We start from the raw sequence: 26,117 nt of genomic DNA, 5'->3' as shown, positions 1-26,117 counted from the left end.
GTGGTATGCTTTCATTCATTCATTCAACACATATTTATGAAGCATCTCTGTGCTAGTGTCTGTGTTAGCTACCGCGGTACAGCCTTAAAGAACTCAGACTCAGAAACCCAGTCTAACTGGGGCGCCTGGGCGGCTCAGGTCATGATCCCAGGATCCCCGGGGTTGAGCCCCGATCGAGTCCCATCGGGCTTCGTGCTCAGTGAGGAGTCTGCTTCTCTCTCTCCCTCTGCCCCTCCCCCTACTTGTGCTCTCTCTTGCTCACTCTTTCTCTCCCAGAAAAGCAAACAAACAAACAAACAAAAAACACCTCAGGCTCAGAATTCCAGCCTAACAGAGATCAACAATAAACACGTGAAGAAACACACAAGATAAATACAATGTGTGAAGAGAGCTATTCTATAATACAGGACACCATGTATAGGATGGTGTAACGGAGGCTTATTTTAGATGTGGTGGTTGGCAGGGAAGGCTTTTTTGAGGCGACATTCAAGCTGAGACAGAACAATGAAGAAGCCATAACTGCAGAAAGTTGTGGGGGTGGGGTGGGGGGAAGCACTTCAAGACTTAGTAAACAGCAAGTCCAAGTACCCTGAAGCAAAAAGTGTCCAGACAAAGTAACTTGATAAATCCTAAGAACAAGTGGATGTTGTCAGGGAACTAGACAGATAAAACGGTTAGGGCGCCTGGCTGGCTCATTCAGTAGGGCATGCAACTCTTGATCTCCGGGTTGTGAGTTCAAGGGCCATGTTGGAGGTAGAGTTTACTTAATGAAAACAAAATTAAAAAAAAAAAAAAAAGACTGGGAAAGCAGACCCGGGTCAGATCAGGTCAGGCTTTGTAGAACTTGGTAAGGTGTTTGAATTTTATTTTAGGAGCAATGGGAAGCCACTGTAGGGCCTTTAAATAAAGGAGGAAAATGACATCTGAATTATGGATTTTAAAAGATTTATTTATATTCAGGGCGCCTGCGTGGCTCCCTGCTCAGTGGAGAGTCTGCTTATCCCTCTCCCTCAGCCCCTCCCCCCTTTCTTACGAGGGCGCTTTCTCTCTCTCAAATAAATAAATAAAATATTTTTTAAAAGATTTATTTATTTATTCGGGGGGAGGGGCAGAAAGAGGGAAAGAGAAAATCTTGAGCAGACTCCCCACTAAGCAGGGAGCCCGTGAGGGGCTGATCCTGTGACCCTGAGATCATGACCAGAGCAGAAATCAAGAGTGGGAAACTCAGCCGACTGAGCCACCCAGGCGCCCCTGAATTATATTTCTTAAAAGGTCACCCTAGCTGCCATATGGAAAATGGATTAGAGAGCACCCAGAAAGAGAGAAAAATGACAAATTAAAATGCGGTTGCAGTAATTTAGCTGAGAGATGGAGGTGAAAAAGATTAGGTTATAGTGGTAGGGATGGAGAGAGGTAAATGGATTCATGATACACTTTGCAGGTTAGAACCGAGTTTTGGATTTTATGATGAGGATGAATCCTTGTTGTTTTTTAACAACTAGGTGATGCTATTTGGTATGCTGGGGAAGACTGTGGGGAAGAACAAGTTAGTCTGATAAAATCAAGAGCTCCAGTTTAGATATACTATATCTGATATGCCAGGGAGACCTCCAAGTGGGAGAGGTCTAATAAGTAGTTGAATATATGACATGGGAACTCAGAGGACAGACCTACCCTACCATGGAAATATAAATTTAAAGATTATTAACATTTAGATGGTATTTGGTCTTGAAGAGATTATCTATATAAGGAGAGAACAGTTGTTAAAGAGTGTCTAGAAATGAGCTCTGAAATATCTCAGCATTTAGAAGTCCTATGAGGGAGGAGTCAGCAACGGAGAAGGATCCCTGAAACAGGAGAAAAATCATCAGTGTGGTGTCACAGAAGCCAGTGAGAAAAGTGTTTCATGAAAGACAGAGGGCCATCTATGTGGAAGGTCGCTAACAGGTAAAAAGAGATGATTATAGAGAAGTGTTTATTGGATTTTGCAACATGTGGATCACTGGCATCCCTGGCAAGGCATCCTTTCAGAGGAGAAGGGTGGACAATAGATTGGGGTGGATTTAAGAGGAAATAGAGGTGAGGAAATGGAGACCTCTAGTGTAGACAACTTGTTTTAGTTTTCTTGTAAAAAAGGATGAAGAAATGAGATGAAAGGATGAAGGGAAGGTTTTGTTTATTTTTTTTTTTAAGATGATAATGTTCCAGTAGAAGTAATTGATGATACAGCAAGGAAAAATCCTTGAGAAGGCATGCGGGGAGTGGTGGGGTAATCCACAGCACTAGAGGAGGGGTCTGCCCTTTGATAGGGGCAAAAACACATCTTTCATGGTATCAGGAAGGAAGACAGAGAGGATGGGTACAAATACAAGTAGGTTTGAGGCTTGCCATCTAATGAGAATGTTCCTCTCTGATGATTTTTATTTTCTCAAAGAAATAGGAGAATTAGTTATGGTGAAGTGAGAGAAGAAGGTGTAAAAGTTTGAAGAGAGAAAGCATGAAATACACTATCTCCGGAAGTGGGGAAGTGGGAAAGTGAATTTACTAGTGAGACTCAGTAAGATTGCCAGAAAAAAGTCTAATGCCCTTTTGAGACTTGTGGTCAAGAATTTAAAGTGAAAGCCTCAGCTCTTGTTAAGAAAATGAATTGTTGGGTCCAACTAGAATTGGGGTTTTACCAGGTGAGTATAATGGAGAAAGAGAAAAACAAGAATTGTATTTGTAAGCAATCATAACATCTAAGCCTGGTGACAGAAGTTATGAATATAGGAATGTGAAAGTGGAAAAGTAATACATTTAATGATTTGAAGGTTTTGAGGAAGTCAAAGAATCAGAGTTACTATTGATCAGACAGTTGAGATGCTTGAAAGGAGATTTTAGAGATGGTGTAGTTACTGGCAATAAAAAACACAGGGTGACTATGATGAGGGTTGGGTGGGTATTATAGGATGGAAGGGGAGATTGTTGGAGGTAAAGAATTTGACAGAGTATTGGATAGTCATCCAAATAGATGTTGAATGATGAGCAGAAGTAGAGATGGAAAGGAAGACAATGAGCCATGAGCTAGTATTAATTGAGGAAGGAATGATCCATCAAAAGGTCCATAGATGACAGTAACTTGGAGGGGTATTAGGGGACATGGCTAGGGTACTTAAAAGTTAGAGAGTTTGAAGTAAGGATACTGCCCATCGTTTGATTCCATATAGATATTTTAACATTGTAATTTTAAAGTATCTTAATCTGTTCAGGAAGTGTTGAGTGCTAGTGGAATTTTTTTTTTTGAATTTTATTTATTTATTTATTTATTTATTTATTTATTTATTTATTTGGGAGAGAGAGGGAGAGAGAGCACAAGCAGGGGGATGGGGCAGAGAGAGAGGGAGAAGCGGACTCCCCGCTGAGCAGGGAACCAAATGCGGGGCTCAATCCCAGCACCCTGGGATCATGACCTGAGCCGAAGGCAGACGCCCCAGTGCCAGTGGAATTAAAGAAAATATTATCTTCCTTCCGTGATTTATGTTTGTAAATTACTAGTCTATACACACGCATGTACACAGTCAAACTTCTTTTCTTTTTGAACAAAGAGTGCACTAACTTAAGCCTATTCCGAAGTTTATACTGCTAAAACAAACCTGTAACTCCGGCGAGGTTCCAAAATGAAATCAATAAGATTGTGTGTGTGAAATCGGTAAGATTTTATTTCTCTAATTTAATTGGCCCAGCGCAAGGTAGAGTAGGTAGTAGGTACAAGTAATTTATGCTTTTGAACCGGAGAACATCTGTTCTTTCCGGGCAAGAATACCGGCAGGCAGCTCTTGGGGGTAATCAAGAAAGAAAAGGGTCCTCTAACATCTCTCCCCAGGAGCTGATAGGGCCTTGGCTATCAGGGAAAATTGCTCTGGCGAACCCATTCAAATTTCTCACAGCAAATCACAGTGGCCTACAGCCAACCCCTTTTCCGCTCATTGGTCAACTGGAAACTTCAGCGCCCCCCAGGCCTCCCTCCTCTCATCCGGAAGCCAATCGGAAAGATTAGCGCTCCGTAACTTAGTGTCATCAAGTACCGTACTTGCAATTGGCTATTGGAGCTACCGATCGAGAGGTAGGCGGGGCCATGCCAGCTGGCCTATATAAGAGGAGGACAAAGGCGGCGCGCCGCCTGTGTCATCCGCCATCTTGTGTGAAGCAAGGTGGCCTCCACGTTCCCTGAGCGTCTTCTCCGGTTCTGCCTCGACCGCCCCTTGATCACAGACATGTCTCGGGATCGGTTCCGGAGCCGTGGCGGTGGCGGTGGCGGCTTCCACCGGCGCGGAGGAGGCGGTGGCCGCGGCGGCCTCCACGACTTCCGCTCCCCGCCACCCGGCATGGGCCTCAATCAGAACCGCGGACCCATGGGTCCCGGCCCGGGCCAGGGTGGCCCCAAGCCCCCGATCCCGCCACCGCCTCCCCACCAGCAACAGCAGCAGCCACCGCCGCAGCAGCCGCCACCACAGCAGCCGCCGCCGCCGCTTCAGCCGCCACCACATCAGCCGCCGCATCAGCAGCCTCCGCCGCCACAGGACTCGTCCAAGCCCGTCGTTCCTCAGGGACCCGGCCCGGCTCCCGGAGTGGGCAGCGCTCCGCCGGCCTCCGGCTCGGCACCGCCTGCTACTCCTCCGACCTCCGGCGCCCCTACGGGGCCTGGCCCCACCCCGACCCCGCCGCCCGCTGTCACCTCGGCGCCCCCCGGGGCGCCCCCGCCGGCGCCGCCGAGCAGCGGGGTCCCCACCACCCCGCCTCAGGCCGGGGGCCCGCCACCTCCCCCCGCAGGGGGCCCGGGCCCCGGGCCTAAGCAGGGCCCAGGACCCGGAGGCCCGAAAGGCGGCAAAATGCCAGGCGGGCCGAAGCCCGGCGGCGGCCCGGGCCTAAGCACTCCTGGCGGCCACCCCAAGCCGCCGCACCGAGGCGGCGGGGAGCCCCGTGGAGGCCGGCAGCACCACCCGCCCTACCACCAGCAGCACCACCAGGGGCCCCCACCCGGCGGGCCCGGCGGCCGTAGCGAGGAGAAGATCTCCGACTCAGAGGTGAGTGTCTCCCGGAGCTACGCGTCGGTTTCCCTAAGATGGCGGCGGCCCCCTCCTCCTTCCTTTCCCGGCCTCCATTTTGTCGGAGACCGGAAAAGGCGCGTGCGCGCGGGCGGTGGAGGGCGGGGCCGCTGCCGGAGCGAGGGGCAGACGGCGTGGGTTCGCTAGCTGGCCCCGGGCTAGGCTCCGGCCTGGCGGAGGACCGAGGGAGGGTGGCCTGAGGAGGCAGCGATGAGAAGCTGTGCTGGGCCCTGTTAAAGCTAGCGGATCTTGGGAACGAGAGTAGAGCGTGAATTGTAGGGTTGGAGAGGTCGGGGGAGTTCCGGCCTTAAAAGCGTAGGCACAGGTCGTGCGGGTGACAGCAGGTTTTTGATCACTTTTTTTTTTTTTTAAAGATTTTATTTATTTATTTGACAGAGAAAGACACAGCGAGAGAGGGAACACAAGCAGGGGGAGCGGGGGAGGGAGAAGCAGGCTTCCCGCGGAGCAGGGAGCCCGATGTGGGGCTCGATCCCAGGGCCCTGGGATTATGACCTGAGCCGTAGGCAGATGCTTAACGACTGAGCCACCCAGGCGCCCCTCTTTTTTCATTTAATACTTGATCACCATTTTAACTTTTTTTTTTTTTTTTTAAGATTTTATTTATTTATTTGAGAGAGAGAGCGAGAGAGAGAGCACATGAGAGGGGGGAGGGTCAGAGGGAGAAGCAGACCCCCCGCCGAGCAGGGAGCCCGATGCGGGACTCGATCCAGGGACTCCAGGATCATGACCTGAGCCGAAGGCAGTCGCCTAACCAACTGAGCCACCCAGGCGCCCGATCACCATTTTAACTTAATGCCTGCTACGATTTAGGTTTGTCAGGGACACTCAACATAGACAGCTGATGAGGTTGCTTGTGTTGAGTCGAGTCTAGAGAGGGCTGTAGGTCTATTCTCGAGTGTTCTGGATGGTTTGGGCTGTTTGATGTTTGGATGGTTACTAAGTTGGAAATACGGCAAATACAGAATCTTGACTTTAAATGGAACAGAAGAGCAACCCGATTGGTGGTATTAACCCAGTCTGGGAACAGCGAACACTGTTACACTGGATTTTTCTACTTGGTAAGGTCACTGGTTTCTGAAAATTTCCTTCCTTTTTCATTAGGGGTTTAAAGCCAACTTGTCTCTCTTGAGGAGGCCTGGAGAGAAAACTTACACTCAGCGTTGTCGGTTGTTTGTTGGGAATCTACCTGCTGATATCACAGAGGATGAATTCAAAAGACTATTTGCTAAATATGGAGAACCAGGAGAAGTTTTTATCAACAAAGGCAAAGGATTTGGGTTTATTAAACTTGTGAGTTTTTTTTTTTAATGTGGATTTGGAGGGTTTTTTTCCTTGTTTTTCACTATTACAAACTCTGGTGTTCAAACCAACAGCAATAAGTTGGTCTTTAAATAATTTTCACCATTTTTACAAAAAAGATGCCATGTTGTGAATAATTGATACTAAGAAAAGAGAGGAGTGGGTGGGTAAGACCTTTACCTACCCTGGGTGGTGTCAGGGAGGGCTGCCTGAAGATACTTGAACTGAGCTGGAGGAAGAAAGGGAGTGGGAGTTAGGCTTTTGACAGTTTTAGAGTGGGCACTAACCAGTGTTGAGCTTATATTAACGTGAGTGTGTCTGATACTTTCAGGAATCTAGGGCATTGGCTGAAATTGCCAAAGCTGAACTTGATGATACACCCATGAGAGGTAGACAGCTTCGGGTTCGCTTTGCCACACATGCTGCTGCCCTCTCGGTTCGAAATCTTTCACCTTATGTTTCCAATGAACTGTTGGAAGAAGCCTTTAGCCAATTTGGTCCTATTGAAAGGGCTGTTGTAATTGTGGATGATCGTGGAAGATCTACAGGGAAAGGCATTGTGGAATTTGCTTCTAAACCAGCAGCAAGAAAAGCCTTTGAAAGATGCAGCGAAGGTGTTTTCTTACTGACAACGTAAGTTCATATGCTTATCCTACTTTTTATTTGTTAACTTGGATGAAGAAGTTGGGATAAAACCGAAACCAGTTAAGATGGAACCATTTTTGTTATTAGAACTCCTCGTCCAGTCATTGTGGAACCACTTGAACAATTAGATGATGAAGATGGCCTTCCTGAAAAACTTGCACAGAAGAATCCAATGTATCAAAAGTAAGATTGATTTAATCTAAGCATTTTTTTTTTTCAAAGATTTTATTTATTTGACAGACACAGCGAGAGAGGGAACACAAGCAGAGGGAGTGGGAGAGGGAGAAGCAGGCTCCCCGCTGAGCAGAGAGCCCGATGCGGGGCTCGATCCCAGCACCCTGGGATCATGACCTGAGCTGAGGGCAGACGTTTAACCCACTGAGCCACCCAGGCCCCCCTAATTTAATAAGCATTTTTTAATTGTAAATGAGAACTTGTAATAATTTTTCAATTTTGCTTAGAGAATGCAAAAATCTTTGAAATGCATGTGCTTGAGAGAAATCTAAGGCTCAGGAAGTTTAGAGGTTTTGAAGTAGAGATACTCAAATGCTTAATGTTTGTTGCTGAGATAGGTACATTTTATATGTAGTTTTGTCCTTAAAAACAATGGTGTGATGAATAGGTATCTTTTTAAGGATTGAAAAAAATACTCCTTAAATAGGAATTTGGTTAGAGGAAATAAAATTAGGAAATGGGGACGGTAGGATTTATCTCCAGTGTTCTATATTCTCTATTACTGCATCATTCTGGGCCCTATTATTTTTATATTTTTTATTATTTTGTAAAGATTTATTTATTAGAGAGCACGGGCGAGTGCGCGTGGGGTGTGGAGGGAGAGAATTTCAAGTAGACTCCCTGCCAAGGCAGGGCTCAATCATGACCTGAGCCAAAATCAAGTCCGACTGACTGAGCCACCCAGGCACACCTGGAACATGTCATTTTTGGTGTAGGGCTATTTTACCTGAACCAAGGGGGCCTATACCTTTTGGCATTTCTTACATGTGATAGGCCAGGTGGGACATCTGTGTTTTTAGGGGAACCAGGTAGTATTTGTTGTGTGTGTCCCCAAATTGGTTCATGTTTAAATATTGTCAGGGAGAGAGAAACGCCTCCTCGTTTTGCCCAGCATGGCACATTTGAGTATGAATATTCTCAGCGATGGAAATCCCTGGATGAAATGGAAAAACAGCAAAGGGAACAAGTTGAAAAAAACATGAAAGATGCAAAAGACAAATTGGAAAGTGAAATGGAAGATGCCTATCATGAGCATCAGGCAAATCTTTTGCGTCAAGGTAAAAGACCCTCTTGTGTAAATTTCCCTGATAGGATCAGTTGCTTTTTGAATTTTTTAGAGCCCCATTAATGTAAATTCAAAACAATTTTCTAATGTTCAGATCTGATGAGACGCCAGGAAGAATTAAGACGCATGGAAGAACTTCACAATCAAGAAATGCAGAAACGTAAAGAGATGCAACTAAGGTAAAATTTTTGTTAAGTTAATTAGCCTTTGCTTCTGGGTTAACATTTAGAGGAAAAGATAGACCTAAATTTTGCAGGTGAGTGTGATGGAGTGCAGAGAGGTTAAATACTACTGTGATAGTGTTGGTTTAACACAAAGTTGGAGTGTAAGGTTTTGATTAATGACGCCTGTTTTTGTTGCCAGAGTGCTTCTAAGTCTATTCTGCGCTCTCTCCAGACCTTCATGTGTGTTTGCTGTAACCTAAACTTGTAAAGTTATGAGGCAAACTACTAGCTTTCTTCAAATTGGCTTTTAAAAGATATGGATGGCACTTTAGTTTATATGCTTGATGAATATTTCTAGGCAAGAAGAAGAACGACGTAGAAGGGAAGAAGAGATGATGATTCGTCAGCGTGAAATGGAAGAGCAAATGAGACGCCAAAGAGAGGAAAGTTATAGCCGGATGGGCTACATGGATCCAGTAAGTAAAATTCTTTTGAAATGTAATTGGAGCTGTCTACAAAACTTGTAGGTACTAAAATGAAATTTTACTCAAATAATGACCTTTCACTTCACTGCTGTTCTTTTTACAAGTGTGTCATTATCATGATTAATACGCTTTGTTTTATTTTCTTGGCGGGGCCTAAAGATTTCATTAGTTGGGAAGAAGCTTTACGGGTTTTCTGATAACTGAGTCTCAACTGTTTTTAGAATATTGGTTCTGAACGTAGTCTTAACCTTTTTTTAAGTTTTGGAAATTTCTGTCTTCTCAAGAATTCTTAGTAGAGGTATAGTACAGGTGTATGAAAGGGTTTTTTTTCTTGCAGAGAGAAAGAGACATGAGAATGGGTGGTGGAGGAGCAATGAACATGGGAGGTAAGCATGAAGATCAAATTAGCAATACCATTAGAGAGCAATGTTCTGGTTGAGTTGTAACCAGCATTTTTGTTTCCTAGATCCCTATGGTTCAGGAGGCCAGAAATTTCCACCTCTAGGTGGTGGTGGTGGCATAGGTTATGAAGCTAATCCTGGAGTCCCACCAGCAACCATGAGTGGTTCCATGATGGGAAGCGACATGGTAATGTATCCTGTATGACGTAGTACAAAGGAAATTCTCATTTTTCACAACTTACGTGTGTGTGTTTTGTTTTTTGTTTTTGTTTTTGTTTTTTTAAGTAGGTAACTGGACCTCTTTTTAGTTCCCTTATCATGTAAATCATAATATTGAGGAATACTTTGGCAACATAGAAGAACTCAGTGTGCGGTAACCTAAACAAACGGTTGCCAACAAGAAGTCAATGCTGTCAGTAGTATGTTGGAGTTCTCTTTGGCAATAAGTAGACATAGGTGCTTTCCATTATATTGCTTGTGTACTTTTGCACTCTAGCACATGGCAAATCCAAATTCTAAATGTTAGATGATGTACCTGATTATTCTACATACAAGTAAGAGTAATCAAATGGCAAACTGTCATTCATTAAGCTGATATTTGCCATAAGTATGAATCAGACTTGTAGTTTATAGTTTTAGGCATGTTTTAGTGATGTGTAGGACTTTGACCTATATTTGGTGTGGTTTCTACCCATGAAAAGGGAGTTGTTTACTGTTTTGACTCGTCGTTTCCCACTTGTTGGGCCTGTCAATAGGTGCACCTTCTAAAATAAACTGACATCTCTATTTTGCTACAGGATAGCAAAAATGAGTGACAATTTTAAGCATACTAGTTGTGTGCATTTGATCTGAACCTTCTTGATGCTTTCATATTTTAACTGTACAGATAGCCTATCAGGATGCTTTAAAACCACCAAGTGGATTGGTCTAAGTGGCTGTGTTAGGGCTTTACAAATCCGTAGGAAAATTGAATATTGGATTAAGAGGTGGGTTTAGAGAAGAGTGCATTTTCACAACTGAACTAAATCTGAACTGGTTCACCTGCAGGCTTTTGGCAAAGGAGGGAAGCTGCAGCACGTAGCCCATTAGATTCATTTTACATATAGGAGTATAAGGATTTAGTATGGGGCCTCATCTATTTAAAATCTACTTAAGGTTTTTTGAGAATTAGAATCATAAATAGCTGGTTGGGTTAAAACATAGTGTTACTAGCTTTCTTTAAATTGAATTTAAAAAATACTGTGGGTAACATTTTGGTTTATATGCTTTCTAAAAGGTAGATTGTAGGTCTGTATCAAATTTATAAAATCTAATTTGACGTGATGTTCCCACAATTAAGGTTCTTTGTATGTCCCATGTAACAGGTAGGGTTCTAAGATGTTGTAATAACATAATCGTGAAACCCCAAAATTTTCTTAGAGCTTTTGCGATATACAGCATAATGCGCTAAAACCCTGAGATTTTTAGGATTTTGAGAAATAGCTTAAAGGATTGAGATTTAGTTTTTTAAGTAGCCCTGTAGTATTTAGTAGGAAACATGTTGGAACTATGTATAGGAACAGTTAAACCCTGATGCATTCCCCCCCCCCCGCCCCGTTTTTGGAGTGATGCTCTCAGTAACTTACTTTGAGTGGAATTTGAAAGATAATTGAGGCTTCTGTGCTTTGCAAATCTATAGGGTTTTTCTGTTGGGGGAATATAGGTTTCTCAGATTAGAAGTACTTAAAACTAGGTGGAATAGTGAAATCCTGCTTTATTGCAGTTACCGAAGCTTGGTGTTTAGGCTGTTTGGGAGATAGCCAAAACATGGAATCATAGCTAACCAGTGGACTTTCAAAGACCAGAAGGAAAAGCTGGGCCGGTGTGGGGTGGGCTGTATATTCAGTCAATTTGCAACAGTATTGGCTACTATTGTGAACATAATTGTCTCTGGTTATATAGTGATGGTTCTGAAGGTGTATACCTGTGAGAATATGGCAACACTTTTTTAATGAAGTAACTGTGCCGGTTAAGTGACTAAATCTGCTAGTCTTTTATGCTTTTTCTTTTTGTAGTCTGGTAGCATTTTATTAAAACTTTGAACCTTTTAAGGTTTCTGCAACTTAGCAGATGTGTCTTAAGATCTTGAAAAGCACAAGGTTTCTTATGCAGCTCATGCCACTAACTGGTGAGTAGGTCTTTGTCACTTCATTGAGTGCATTGAATCTGTCTGGTTGGGCTTGTTAGGCTTACTTGGAAATTAAATTTCCTGTTCAGACTTTGAAAGTGAGAAGTTTGCAAGCTTTTCCAGTGGGTTAATCTGATGTGAAATTTCTTAAAACTCATTTTGGAATGGGTTTTCACATCTGCACTAATTCTTAAATTTTTTAGCACTACAGGGAAGACCTATTCTTTGAAACAGGTGTATGAGAATGGCTCAAGTGGGAACATACCACAAGGCATGTATTATCGTAAACTAATTTTCAAATTACCCTTTTTTCCTTTCTATGTTCCCGGTACCTGTGGATCGACTCATTGGTGATTGTATCGACGAACGTTGACTACGGAACCTTCTAAAATAATTACTTAACACACATGGACATCAACTACATATAATGAACTGTTAATTACTGTTCCAATAGCGTACTGAGCGCTTTGGGCAGGGAGGTGCGGGACCTGTGGGTGGACAGGGTCCTAGAGGAATGGGGCCTGGAACTCCAGCAGGATATGGTAGAGGGAGAGAAGAGTATGAAGGCCCAAACAAAAAGCCCCGATTTTAGATGTGATATCTAGGTTTTCATTCCAGTTTGTTTTTGTCTTTTCTTGTTTAGATACCAATCTTTTAAATTCTTGCATTTTAGTAAGAAAGCTACCTTTTTATGGATGTTAGCAGTTTATTGACCTAATATTTGTAAATGGTCTGTTTGGGCAGGTAAAATTATGTAATGCAGTGTTTCAAACAGGGGAATTTTTTTCCTTTTTATTTCCTTTTTTTTTTTTTTTAACTGTATAATGTCCCTCAAGTTATGGCAGTGTACCTTGTGCCACTGAATTTCCAAAGTGTACCAATTTTTTTTTTACTGTGCTTCAAATAAATAGAAAAAATAGTTATAATATTGATCTTCAACTTTGCCATTCATGCTTCTATGCACATTAGGCTAGGTATTCCACTTTGAAAGCATGAGCGTGTCTAGGCCTTCGAATGGCACATGCCATTTCTGGGAAATGTATCTGTAGGCTAAGTATTGCTTTCTACAAATAAGTACCCCCTTGTTTTAAAAAGAAGAAATGCATATTGAAGTAGTTTTATGATTTGATTTGTTTGGCATTATAGGAAGCAAGCTGGTGCTAAGTATTTTTAAATGGTTATGTAAGCAAGCTGAACTGTAAATCTTCCTTCAGGAATGTGTATTAAGATTATGGAATGGGTGAAAGACTATTGGTAGGGGGAGAAAGTGGGTATGACTAAATGGATCTTTATGGCCCTATGATCTATCCTTTCCTTGAAAGTTTCTGAAGAAAAAGTGGAAAGCTCATTCTGTTGCATTCCTCCATTCTTGTTTTTAAAAGAACAAGTCCCAAGCCCTACAAATGGCTTGTATTGAACTTTCACATTTGAATTAAAGATTGTTAAACATGAAGCCTTTTCATGTATTACTTCAAGCGATTTATGAAGATGGGGTTTAGTTTGAAAAATGCAACTCGAAAGTAAGAAGCGTAGTAACCATAAAGTAGGTTTAGCTATGTATGCATTTGTACTTTGTAACTTTTATATCTCCTTGTGCTACTGCTGGTGGGCAAAATCTGTAGGACTATAAAAATCTACTTGTTCTCTTGTCTAAGTAAACTAGTGGTGACTGTTAATGACAAATAGGGTTGCAGATAACGATTCTTACTGTAAAATATTTGTTAACTTGTGTTTCCATAGTTTACTTTCGATGTAGCACTAAATCTGGAGAGAGTTGCTTATGCTACACAGTACAAATAGCCCTTCCTCCCACCATAAAGTGTTGGAGTGTTTCGATGGTGTTGTCAGTTGATTGTCAACTTCATTGAATCTCCTTCCATTAGGATAAGACATTTTGACTTAATATTCAAGTAGATTTAGTTACTGTTGTCTGTTAGTACAACGGGAACCTGTTTTCCCAGTGCATATATGTTAGCAGAGGAACAACTTCCTAAAATTAGGTAAAGTAATTGAACGGTTTGGCTTTGTTCTTAGTTATGTTTCCATTCAAATTTGTACATTACAGAACTCTTACTATGGAATGTGTCTTCCTCCTTTCACTTCTGTTCTTGGTGCTAATTGGCAAAAGTAAAATTCTAAATCAAATCTTGGTTAAAATGCTGGTTTAGTATTGTGCCTGAGTACAAAGGGAAACGTATTGTTGAAACAATTGAGCACTTTCTGCATAGGAAACTGGATAATACTAAAAGTAAAACACTAGTGGAGTATAAAGGCATGTCACCCAGTTATGGTGGTGTGACTGACAGGTACATGGTGTGCTAATTAAGGAAGAGAATCTCCTTAGAAAATGCTCATTATTTCTTCACCAAGACACTTGGAAATCGGTAGTAGTTCTACCATAATTCTATCAATGAGGAAGTTTTGTCCTAAGTCATCAACTGGTGATATGTATGAGGTTTTCTGTATGGAAACAAGGGTCTGGATTTGAAAGGAATCCATTACAAGTTGATTGAATTGTATGGTAGGGACTTCACTAATCATAAAATAAGGGGTGTTCATGGGACACCCACAGAGGGTGAACTTGAATGTGTGTGGGCGGGGGCTGGTGGGGAAGTGGGAAAATCTGCCTATAAAATTAATGTTTCAGTTTATTTTTCAGATTACATGCCTTTCTTTATAAGGGATGCTGGCACAGACCCCTAAAATAAGCTTTTGTTAGTACTGTACCTTTGAAGAGTGGTGAAGGATGCTAATGGATAATCTCCTGAAAGTTGTGGCTTTGATAGCCTTACTGTGGGCTGTAGAATTGCTAAACGTTGTTTAGCAGATAATGTTGCTTAGTTTCAACTAAGTTTTGCCTTTCATTACTGAAACAGCAGTGTACCAAGGGTTGTAAGATACTCAAATAGACTTTCAATAAGTCTTGCAATGCATATGATAGTTTTTAGACTAATGTGAATTTAAATCATCTTAAAAAGGAATTTCCTAAAAGCTGATAATGAAATGTGGGGTGGGAAAGGGAATGTAGTACTTTTGAAGTATTTTAGCCATTTTTCTCATTTAAAGAAACCACCTGCCCCCATTTCCTCTTCTGCACTTTCTCTCATAATTTTAAGAGGAACACTGATCCGTTTTAAGCTTATTATTCCTAATCTTTAAAAACTGCGTTCTCTAAGAGACCCTAGTGTATTTAATTAGGTACTTTATAAGATTAACTCAATGGCTCACATTCAGTGAAACCATAATCCTCTTGGCTTAGAACACTAATTAAACTCCTACTAAAGAAGTACTATAAACCCCACCACTCTTTATGTATAGATGTATTATATCACTAATATAAACAGATAATAATTTGGGAAATTGTAACGTTACGCCTGTGCAATTTTTTATGAGTGGCATATTATGGCAGACAAAAATTTAGATACTTGGCTTTTCTTGGGCAAGCCACTATGTTGTGGCGGAATGTTATCTGGTGTTCTTGGACTGCAATTGTGCACTATTAAAGTAGTGGCCTGCTACATAACTGCATTTAGCCAGCATTTCTGCAGTGCGTAACTGTGAGGAACGTAGTACCGCAAATGGCAATGGACATTAGGACCCGGATGTAGTATTCCTGCTTGCTCCAAGATTCTCATTGCCGACTGCATACAGGTAGGTAACAAGCAATATAATCTAACTTGGTGACTTGCTATGTACTTTTATTCCGTGGGCATTCTGACATCACACTTCTGACAATGAAATTACAGTGCAGCACCTAACACTTGTATGGTAAAGCTAGTTTCTATCAAAAGTGCGTGGGTTTGGGTTTAGAGCTGTAATTTGTCAGGCAGAATTCAGTGCTGTTGCAGTTCTCAGATAAAAAGTGCAAACTTGATTCTTTGGTATGTCTGATTCAGTTGCGTGGTTTCCTTTAGTTGCATTGTAACTGAAGAGAACCTGGAGCACTCAGTGGTGTGGGGGAGAGGGAGTCAAACCATACTTGGGAGGTAGAGCGCTTTTAGCATCTTCACACGGACTGTATAGCATGCGATACTGAGTCTCTGTTGGAGCAAACTGACCTCATAGGTCAGGAATATCGAATTCAGAATGCAATCTTGGTAATTATTCTGCAAGTTGAGTGAATTAAGACTAAAAGTACAGTTTTTTTGGTAATGTGATTTAAATTTTTTTTTTTAAATGGGCTTCATGGGAATACCTTTGTTACTAACGTGGGCTTAGGCGGGAATCTAATGTGTATAGTACAAGTTACGTGACTTGTCTAAATATGTCTATGCTCTAAACCTGGGGGAAAGTGGTGTGGCATGTTGACTTGCCTGCAGTTGCAGACATGTTGGGAATTGTTTCCCAATCCTAAGACTTCGTCGTATTCTGTAGGATAACTGCAAATGTTCAGAGTAGCTTTTCGAATTTGGTTCCCTTACTAGCTTTAGGGATGTGATGTTATATAATCCAAAATGTTCACCAAAAAAAAAAAATCTTCAGAATCACCTTCTTTTGTTACTTAGGACTTAAGCTTTGTAAGCTTTGCATCGACTGTTGTTCCAGACCTCAATTCAACTTAACTTTGGTCTCCCGAGCTGGTTTTTAGCTAGTATGCATGAGAAACAGCTTTCATGTATAATGTTTTCTGTTCTGTAACTGGAAAGTTCGGTTTACTTTGCATAAATGCCGGTGAAAACTCTTCATGACTATGAGAATTTTCTTCCATTGTATCAAGAAAAATGGCTTGCTCTTTGGCAAGCAATTCACAAGGTGTGGGGACAAATTGGTACTTAAATAATGTAGTCTGTTCAAGCAAATACCTTGACTCTCCTGTTAGGTAAAAAAGCAAATGGTGACTAGTTCAGCTCTATATTAATAATACAATGCAGTGCAAACATAATGCTCAGTATTAGTGACAAGAGAATGTCGCTAAATTGATATACAACCCTGATGGGGTTTTCCTGTGGCATAATTCATTAAATCGGTGGCCAGTGCTTGCTACCGTGATTTAGTGATTCGAGTGCTTAGAAATAAAAGCTCAGTTTTATTTCTTAACAGCCAATAACAATTTTGAGAGAATGTACTTGTTATATAATCTGTGGACTTGAGGAACATCACTGGGGAGGGGGGTTAATTTTGCTTCATTTCTGCTTATTTCAAGATGAATAGGTTTTTGCACTTTCAAATGAGAAACCTGTGACTTAAGTCGATTCTTACTAGTTTCGATTTGTCTGTAGCTATAATTTGTGAATCTTAGTGTAGAGGATCTTAAAATCACTCACTCAAAAAGCTGGGAATAAATGGGTTGCAGTAACAACACTATACCGAGGTGCTTGCGTTGTATTTCATAGTCTTTTGTTACAAACCAAAATTATTCTTTTTAATGAGAATGGTCTAAGGTTCAGAGGTGTGATGCCAGAATGCGTTTTCGTACTGTTAGGCCCTTGGAACAGATACCGGTGCTTTCTGAAAGATGAAAGAAATGGAATGGGTGCTCTTCACACAAGGTTGCAAAACCTACAAAGAATGCATAATAGTCTCATTTTTCCCCAAGAAAAGAGATGCGTGTGACTAGTTTTGGACTTTTAACCTTAATGGGGGTTGCATGTCTCCTATTGTTAATCATTGTCAGCTGCAGTGACATGATCCACAGTCCTGCATTTACTGCCTTTCCCTTAATGATTTTGGACAGGTTTGAGAGAGCCAGGATGTTTGTTCTGGGCCTTTATTTGGTTTTGGCTTTTGCTGATAATGTTTCAGTGTTCTCTGTCAGCTAGTGCAGTTCTCAAATGGCTGCCTATTAGGGAAAGAATTCTGAGGATTTGACTGCTCCTAATCATCTGTCATTGCTGCTAGATAATGATTGGCAATTTTTAAGACTCAACTGTGGAAATCTCACAGTTGGTAAACCATCAACCATAAAAATGTTGCTTTTGAACACCAGTGCTGAAAAGATTTTATTTGGAGGGTGAAGAGGGGGCTGGTGGATGCAGGATAGGATAATCTGGAGAATGGGGGAGAATGCAAAACGATATAGTATCCCTTATGGATGGTACATGTGCAACAGGGAGCTCTTTTTTTTATCCCCTTGGCGCAGTAACTGATAATCAGGGAGGAAGAAAAACCTGGAACTTGAATTAAGGCTGATCTTTCTGGTTTTTGTGCACTGTGGCCCTGCCAGGCATATATGGTGAAGGTGAATGTCTTCTCCCTCAGAAAAACTCAGGTTCCTTGCTGTCCCGAATAAGGCCTAGCTTCCCTGCCCTAACTGAAAACTCAGTGAGGACTTGGGAGGGAAAGAACGAGGCAAATGCAGAGGATTGCAGGATAACAACTGCATTGTTGTGTACTGTGGAATGGGGAGGGCACTCCTGGAGGACTCCTGCTGCAGGTGGTCAGTCCACCTGAGAACGGAAGACATACTTGAATGGGGAGCAGGGTATGTGCTTTTATATGAAAAGAGAGCTGATGTTAAAACTCATTTGGTAAGGTAAACGTTGTCACATACCTTCACATAAGGGATAGTATATTTTGGGTTGCAGTCAAACTTGATTGTGCTCAGACTGGTGAAAATAGATAGGCTTTTGTATTTTAAATAAGATACAGTTTTTATTTGAATTGAGCTGTCTACTTTATTACTTTACATAAGAATAATTTTAGATTTCCCCCCCCCATCAAGTTTCTTCCTGTTTTGTTTTTTTTTAATGCTGTAACTTGCCCCTAATCTTTGTCTCTGGAATTTTACTCTTTAAATTTTGAAGTTAACTAGCATTTTCAAACCTTTATACCCTTGTCTTTTATATTAACTTTCTCTTATTATTCTTTAGGTAAGAATGATTGATGTTGGCTGATACTGGAGTACACACTCAAGTAAGTTTCCTTAGAAGTCCTAACCTGTAGAAAACTTTCAAGTGTGATTTGTTGTAACGGTTAAGGAATGGGAGTTAGCTTTGTGGGGTGAAACGTGTTTGATTTTTAAGATGTTTACTTCTCCTAAGGTAATATCATAATATCCACGTGTTTTTGAAAACAACATGTGGGGGCACCTGGGTGGCTCAGTCAGTTAAGCATCTGCCTACGGCTCAGGTCATGATCCTGGGGTCCTGGGATGAAGCCCCGCATTGGGCTGTCTGCTTCTCCCTCTCCCTCTGCCCCTTACCCACTTGTGTTCTCTCGCACGCTCGCTCACTCTCTTTCTTTCTCTCAAGTAAATAAAATCTAAGAAACCAAAAAACGTGGATGTGAGTTGGGAAGTGGGGACTATTTTATTTATAAAAGTGTCAGGCAATGGAAGAATTGACAAAAGGTACATGGTTGAAACTATGTTGTACATCTGAAACTAATAGAATATTGTATGTTTCAATTTTAAGAAAAGATACAGGATTATGTAAAGAAAACCATCAAAGAAGGCTTGAATTAGTGGAGAAATGCCGCATTTTTAGAACTCTAAATTCCACTTCTGACCCATTCAGAATCTCCCTTAAAATTCTTTTACTTATCCAGCAAATAGTAGAGAACAGTCCAGTCATGGGTAGGAGGAAAAATCCCAAAAGTGTGTGTGAGGAAAATTTAGAAGAATGTAACCATGGTGTATTTACCAGGTTTTTTCTAAGCAATAAACAGAGCAAAACAAAAATACTGATTGGAACCCAGACCTGGGCCCCACAATGTGCCTCTTGTTGATGTGAGAATAAGATGTACACACTAAAAGTTAATAAAACTGTAATACGCTATACATGTTATTTTAATAAGATTATATTTTTAATGATAGGTGGATAAGCTCTTAGTCTCGAGATGACATCATACAACGTGAGCCAAGAAGGAAAGCCACAACTTGTTAGACTGAGGAAGTATCTTAAGTAAGTTGAATGTTTCTTACTCTGTAAACTGCCTTCAGAAGAACTCTTGGGTGTTACAAGCATAACTACTTGTGTGTAAATATTTCATTTTAACTTATTCTATGTTAAAACTTCCTATGTAGGAAATATGATGTTTTTATAATACTTGAATATATCCTTTTTTTAACAGCCCTCTTGAGGTTGTAGACCTTGTTTTGTTGGTTTGACTCAAGCCTCAGAAAAACAGGGACTTTAGTTTTCTGTAGGAGTTTGTATGTCTGTTAACCTCTGTCCATAGAATTGTGCAAAAGAGGGTTTGGAAAATTGAAAGTTGCCTCTTTTTTAGCCAAATAGTTACATGATGGGGCCACCTAGAGTTAATGATGTCCTAGAAGGTTTGGCAGTCTTAAAGCGCACCTCAACTCTGCTGTTGAAGCTGGGAAAGCAGTCGTAGGCAGTATGTAAACAGATGGACAGGGCTGTGTGCCAGTAGTTTTTGTTACAAAAAGGTAGTAGGTGGACAGCTTCCTGTCCGTCCCACCCCCGCCATCTAATACAAATGGATATATCAGTTAAAGGGCTGTCGTAATCATTTAAACAAGAGTAAGGTAGAAAAAGTAGAAATAGTGATAAGTAATTAACTAGATTTTAAACCTAGGGAAGGTGCCAGTTAATGGAGTGTCTTAAGAGATCTCCCTTCTCAGAGTGGTTGCTACTAAAGTTCTAGTAAATGGAAGAAGTAAACTTGAATCAACTAGCTGGTGACAAAGCCTAGTGGTAAAATCTGCATCTTAATCCTAAACTATGTAGATTGTAAATACTGTTAATACCTCATTCCTTGATTAGTATTACTTTGGTGTCAGAAAGTTTACTTGGTTGGTGCTAAATGATAAGTGTTTGACAACTCTGATTCTTAACATCTTTTGGAGTAATTGTTTCTTTTAATTGGCAGGATGAGGTGAACGGTGTCCAGAAAACGAATGAGGAAGAGGTTGGCAAAGAGGAATGAGCAGCCTAATTGTTGTTAATAAAGACATTTTTAAATCAGATTGTGCTTTTATTTGTTTTTGTTTTTAAGTAGGACTTTTTGTTTTCTAAAATTTTCCTTATATATATGTCATCACGTTGTTTTTAGGTGACATGGGCATAGAACATGATAATTCAGGACTCTTGGGGCTTTTTGGCAGAGCTACTTGAACATTAATTAACTGATCAATCTGACGGCCCTTCCTAGGCCCTTGTTCTAACTAAACTGATTAAGCCGTCAGTATTTTTAAATTGCCTTTATAGGTTTTATTCCTAAAATCAGTATGTGACAAATAACAGCAATTAACTACATGCCCCTCCTTGATTGGGTTTCGGACATAATACCATTTTGTATCCCACTTTTGTATTTCCCAAAACAGTTGTCAGATGATGGTTAAAGGGTACTCACATTACTTCACAAAGAAGCAAAGACAGAATTACATCTTGCCAAATAACATGTTTGGGTTACCCTGAGTAGCAATTTCTTGAAGTTAAAGCGGAATTTCGTATATAGTAAAATTTGGATAGATTCTTTGAATATAAGTGTAGGGAAAAGATTGTTCTAATTGACTGTAAAATCTGCTTAATAAAGAAATTTGGAAGTAAAATCTGCTTTTCTCCCTTCACTCTAGTCATTCTCGTTGAAACTTGACAAGAGGTTAGTCGAAGGGCTCTTTGGCACCAGCTTAAGCATTTGTTCAGGAAAAGGTGTGAGGCATTTATGTTTAAAAGGTAATTCTGTTGCTGTGTCTCTGGGGGCCACATTACTAATAGTGCAGAATTTCAGAAAGCACTAAGTTGTTAGCTTGCCATAATAAAGTAGAGGAAGCTCAGAATTTAGAACATCTTGCTCAGTGTTACTTGAAAAAGCACAAAGGAAGAGTTGAAAGCCAAAGCAGTCACTGCTCCCATGGGATTGCCTTGAAAACTGTGTACCAGGCAGGGATGAGATCAAGACCCTCCTGTTTATTTCATGCTCCTAGCCCTGCTGACTGTGGTTGGCATTTCTTCAAGAGGCCAGCCATCCCAAATCCAGAATCTTCTCAGTTTTTTTTAATTTTACTACGCCAGAGACAAAGCGAGCACAAGCAGGGGGAACAGCAGGCAGAGGGAGAAAGCCTGATAACGGGGCTTGATGACCCTGGGATCATGACCTGAGCCGAAGGCAGATGCTTAACGACTGAGCCACCCAGGCGTCCTCCAGTCTTTTTGGGGGGGGGGGGTTCAATTTTGTTAACTTCTGATTGCTACCTTAGGAACTTAATGGATCTCAAGGCAAAAATCATTTGCAGTACACTGGAGTTAGGGGCATGATGGGGTCTTCACTACTGGAGTTCCAGGTGTTGAACTATTTGTCTAGCTGCATTATCTGCCAAGTCACCGAAGTTGTTTGCTTATCGATAAAACAGACACACACACTACTTTGTATGGTAGAAAGTAATGTACCTGGTGTTCAGCACAGTCACTGGCATGAAAGGAGCACATGGTATTTTAAAATCTGTTTACTAGGGGCGCCTGGGTGGCTCAGTTGTTAAGCATCTGCCTTCAGCTCAGGTCATGATCCCAGGGTCCTGGGATTGAGCTCCGCATCAGGCTCCCTGCTCGGCAGGAGGCCTGCTTCTCCCTCTCCCACTCCCCCTGCTTGTGTTCCCTCTTGCTGTATCTTTCTCTGTCAAATAAAATATTAAAAAAAAAATTCTGTTTATTAGTCACCAGGGTTCACAGGCAGAAAGTTAAGGATTCTTTCCCTCTATTCAACGTAATAAGGTGTGTGATAGTTTTATACTGGATAGCAAAAATAGAGGAATATGTTCATTTTGGTAAGCTTTTAGACCATGGAGTCCATGGTGGAAGATTAGTAATAGGTCCTTTGTATTGAAGGGATTGGGAGGTCTGGGAAAGTGCCCCTGGGAAAGACCATTTAATTTTGACAAGTTACTTAACCTTGTATTAAGTAGGTAGGGATTCTCAGGGCGCCTGGGTGGCTCATTTGAAAAGTGTCTGCCTTCAGCTTAGGTCATGGTCTCAGGGTCCTGGGATCAAGCCCCGCCATTGGGCTCCCTGCTCTGCGGGAAGCCTGCGTCTCCCTCTCCCACTCCCCCTGCTTGTGTTCCCTCTCTCGCTGTCTCAAAGTCTCCAAAAAAAAAAAAAAAAAAAGATTCTTAATCCTATCAGTTGTATGTTGGTAAATTGGCATTTTTAGGACTTGGCACGATGCTGGACAGATGTTATGGAGACAAGGTAGGAGAAAGGAAGCCTAAGAAAGCTCAGAGCTCAAAACGTGACGAAGTCCACATGATTTTAACAAATGATATATGGGGCTGTAATGTTCTGCATCTGAAATGAATTCCAAAGGTTCCTGAGGCAAGAGGGAGCATAGCATTTACGAACTACCAAGAGATTGAGCATGAAAAAGACTGGGAAGAAATTAAAGGTTCAAATGGAAAAACATGCCATGTTCATGGATTTAAAGACTTAGTTGGAGCTCCTGAGTGACGGTTAAGTGTCTCTTTGCTCAGGTCATGATCTTGGGGTCCTGAGATCGAGTCCCGAATCGGGCCCCCTGCTCAGCAGGGAGTTGGCTTCCCCCTCTGACTCTGCCCCCCACTCGTCCTTACTCTTGTGCTCTCGCCCTCTCAAATAACTTCACCTGGCAATATTCCCCAAATTGATGTATAGATTCAGCATGGTCCCAGCTGACTTTTTTTTTTTTTTTGAGATTTTATTTATTTGACAGAGATACAGCAAGAGAGGGAACACAAACAAGGGGAGTGGGAGAGGGAGAAGCAGGCTTCCCGAGAAGCAGGGAGCCTGACACGGGGCTCGATCCCAGGGCGCTGGGATCAAGACCTGAGCCGAAGGCAGACACTTAACGACTGAGCCACCCAGGCGCCCCCCAGCTGACTTTTTGAAATTGATAAGCTGATTCTGAGATTCATACGGAACCTTACCTCATGCTATATGCAAAAATTATAGCAAACTACTCTTTAACTCAGGAATTGCTCTGATTACTAATGTTGCATAATAAATTACCCAAAGTAATTTGGTACTTTGATCAGTCTTGTGGGTCAGGAATTTAGAAACGGCTTGACTTGGCCATTTTTGGTTGGGGTCTCATGAAAATGCAGTCGGTGGGCTGCAGTCCTCTGAAAATTCACTGGGCTTCACATTTAAGATGCTTATTGACAGAAGTGGCAGAAGCTGGTTGTCGGCCAAGAGCTGTTGACAGTCTTGAAATTCATAGGCTAATTAGTTATTTGTTCATTTTTTCACTTACCAATACACTTGATTTAGCCAAAAGTTTTAGCCAAAAGGTCAAGAAATGATCACTTACCTTCAAGAGATTTTGTTGTCTCTTTTGTGCCAGATATGTATTTAAATAAGTGGAGGTAACAAAGATGAAAAGATGTCCTGTCCTCAAGATGCTCTCCGGTGGGGAGGTCTACATAGGTGTAAAGGGGGAGAAACTTAACATTTTTATATGTTCCACTTACATGTCAGACACTTGATGTATGTCACATAGGTTTAATTTATTCTCACAACCATTCACTAATCCTAGACATGTGCTGAAGCATGGAAATAAAAAGAATGATCTATAGGGCGCCGGGGTGGCTCAGTTGGTTAGGTGACTGCCTTTGGCTCAGGTCATGATCCTGGAGTCCCGGAATCGAGTCCCGCATCGGGCTCCCTGCTCGGCAGGGAGTCTGCTTCTCCCTCTGACCCTCTTCCCTCTCATGCTCTCTGTCTCTCATTCTCTCTCTCTCTTGCAAATAAATAAAATCTTAAAAAAAAAAAATAAAAAAAAAAGAAAGATCTATATAGTAGTAGGCAGTTGGATATTTTACTTATTTTTGAGTAGGCTCTATGCCCAACATGGGGCTTGAACTCATGACCCTAAGATTAAGAGTCGCATGCTCCACTGACAGCCAGCCAGATACCCCTGGATGTTTTAGATGGAGATTTGTGTGGAGATTTGACAAGTAGTGCACTCAACAGTAATACATGTAAGGGATAAAAAGGAAGCAGGATTAGACAGGGGGAAGTTGACATGGGATGTTACAACAGAGGTCTCAGTCAATCCATGAAATGGCCCTTCAGAGTTGTCCCAAATTGATTTAAGGGCCTTTTTGTCCCACTGGATATTGGCTGTCTCTAGTGGAGTGGGGGGAAGGGTGGGCATAAACCCGGATGAGGCATCTCCAAATGAGGACAATTCCCAGACAGGGATACAGTTACGAACCTGTAGGGAAGTTGGGGGAGCAAGGGCCTCCATTTTGAAAGGGGTATCTGGTGGCATGCCACAGAGTCCAAAACCTGTACGTTCACATGACGCTCAGGGAAGATTACTGGGCTTGCAATGTATATTTGGGAATCATTAGCATATAGGTTAACAGTTAAAGTCATGGGCATAAATAAGATTGTCCAGGGAGCATATATAAGATGAGGAATCTGAGGCTGCACCTCTGAGAACACTAGGATTCAGGGGTGAGTGTAAGAGTTCATAAAGAGACTAAGGACAGGAAAGAAGATACTCTTATAAAACAAAGGTTTGGAGGCAGAGGAAAGTATTAGCGTCTAGAGTGCAAGGAGATGGACCACCCTTGGTAGAAGGATTTTCTGTGCCTCTGAAACCAGAGGGAGGAGTAGGGCATCTGGTGTTACCCTGCTGTTTGCTGTGCTGTGAGTAAAAAGAACCTGTCTTGGGGTGTGTCTGGCTGGCTCAGTTGGTGGAGCATGCAACTCTTGATCTTGGGGTTGTGAGCTCAAGCCCCATGTTGGGCATAGAGCTTACTTAAAAAAAAATTTTTTTTTAAAGAACTTGTCTAATTCAGATCCATTGAATTTCATTTTTAGCACATACGGAATTTTGGCAAGCTCATGAGCTTTCTTGCTTGGTCATCTTCCTTAGTCTTGTTACTCCTTGCCATCCTCTGTAAGATTTGAGTTCTCTCTCTTTTTTTTAAAGATTTTATTTATTCACTTGACAGAGTGAGAGAGCACAAGCAGGGGGAGGGGGGCAACAGAGGGAGAGGGAGAAGCAGGCTTCCCCATGGAGCAGGGAGCCTGATGCGGGGCTCGATCCCAGGACCCTGGGATCATGACCTGAGCTGAAGGCAGATGCCCAGCCATCTGAGCCACCCAGGTGCCCCTTGAGTTCTCTTTTGATCATATTTAAAGTTCATTTTTGGGACGCCTGGGTGGCTCAGTCGTTAAGCGTCTGCCTTCGGCTCAGGTCATGATCCCAGGGTCCTGGGATCGAGCCCCGCATCGGGCTCCCCGCTCAGCGGGAAGCCTGCTTCTCCCTCTCCCACTCCCCCTGCTTGTGTTCCCTCTCTCGCTGTCTCTCTGTCAAATAAATAAATAAAATCTTAAAAAAAAATAAAGTTCATTTTTAAAAATACTTTATTTGAGAGAGAGCGTGAGAGAGATATCAGGAGCAAGGGGGAAGGGTAGAGGGAGAAGCCGACTCCCCACTGAGCAGGGAGCCCAACATGGGACTCGATCCCAGGACCCTGGGATCATGACCTGAGCTGAAGGCAGACACTTAACCGACTGAGTCACCCAGGCGCCCCTAAAGTTAATTTCTTATAGACAGCATATGGAATCTTGCTCTTTCAGCCAATTCAACAATCTTTATTTTTCAATTGGAGTCTACTTTAGGCCATATATTTAATGTAATTACCAATGTGGTTAGACTTAAGTCT

The 26,117-nt window shown here is 41.9% G+C and overlaps 1 protein-coding gene across 2 annotated transcripts; it reads left to right on the top strand.

Moving 5' to 3' along the window:
* Positions 1-4,115: 4,115 nt before the first annotated feature.
* Positions 4,116-20,435, top strand: SFPQ (splicing factor proline and glutamine rich). Of its 2 annotated transcripts, none has more exons than XM_021684202.1 (12): positions 4,116-5,063; positions 6,207-6,395; positions 6,736-7,037; positions 7,137-7,232; positions 8,145-8,341; positions 8,444-8,528; positions 8,872-8,989; positions 9,336-9,384; positions 9,465-9,586; positions 18,376-18,418; positions 19,320-19,407; positions 20,339-20,435. In XM_021684202.1, the coding sequence occupies exons 1-10, from the start codon at positions 4,254-4,256 to the stop codon at positions 18,397-18,399; spliced, it is 1,992 nt and encodes a 663-aa protein (XP_021539877.1). In that variant the 5' UTR covers positions 4,116-4,253; the 3' UTR covers positions 18,400-18,418; positions 19,320-19,407; positions 20,339-20,435. The 2 variants fall into 2 exon arrangements, with proteins under 2 accessions (XP_021539877.1, XP_021539876.1); XM_021684201.2 differs by having other exon boundaries at positions 12,021-18,418.
* The last annotated feature ends 5,682 nt before the right edge of the window (positions 20,436-26,117 follow it).

The sequence above is a fragment of the Neomonachus schauinslandi genome, chromosome 4, assembly GCF_002201575.2.
Source record: "Neomonachus schauinslandi chromosome 4, ASM220157v2, whole genome shotgun sequence".
Lineage (NCBI taxonomy): Eukaryota > Metazoa > Chordata > Mammalia > Carnivora > Phocidae > Neomonachus > Neomonachus schauinslandi.
This window is presented reverse-complemented; position numbering and strand designations above follow the sequence as displayed.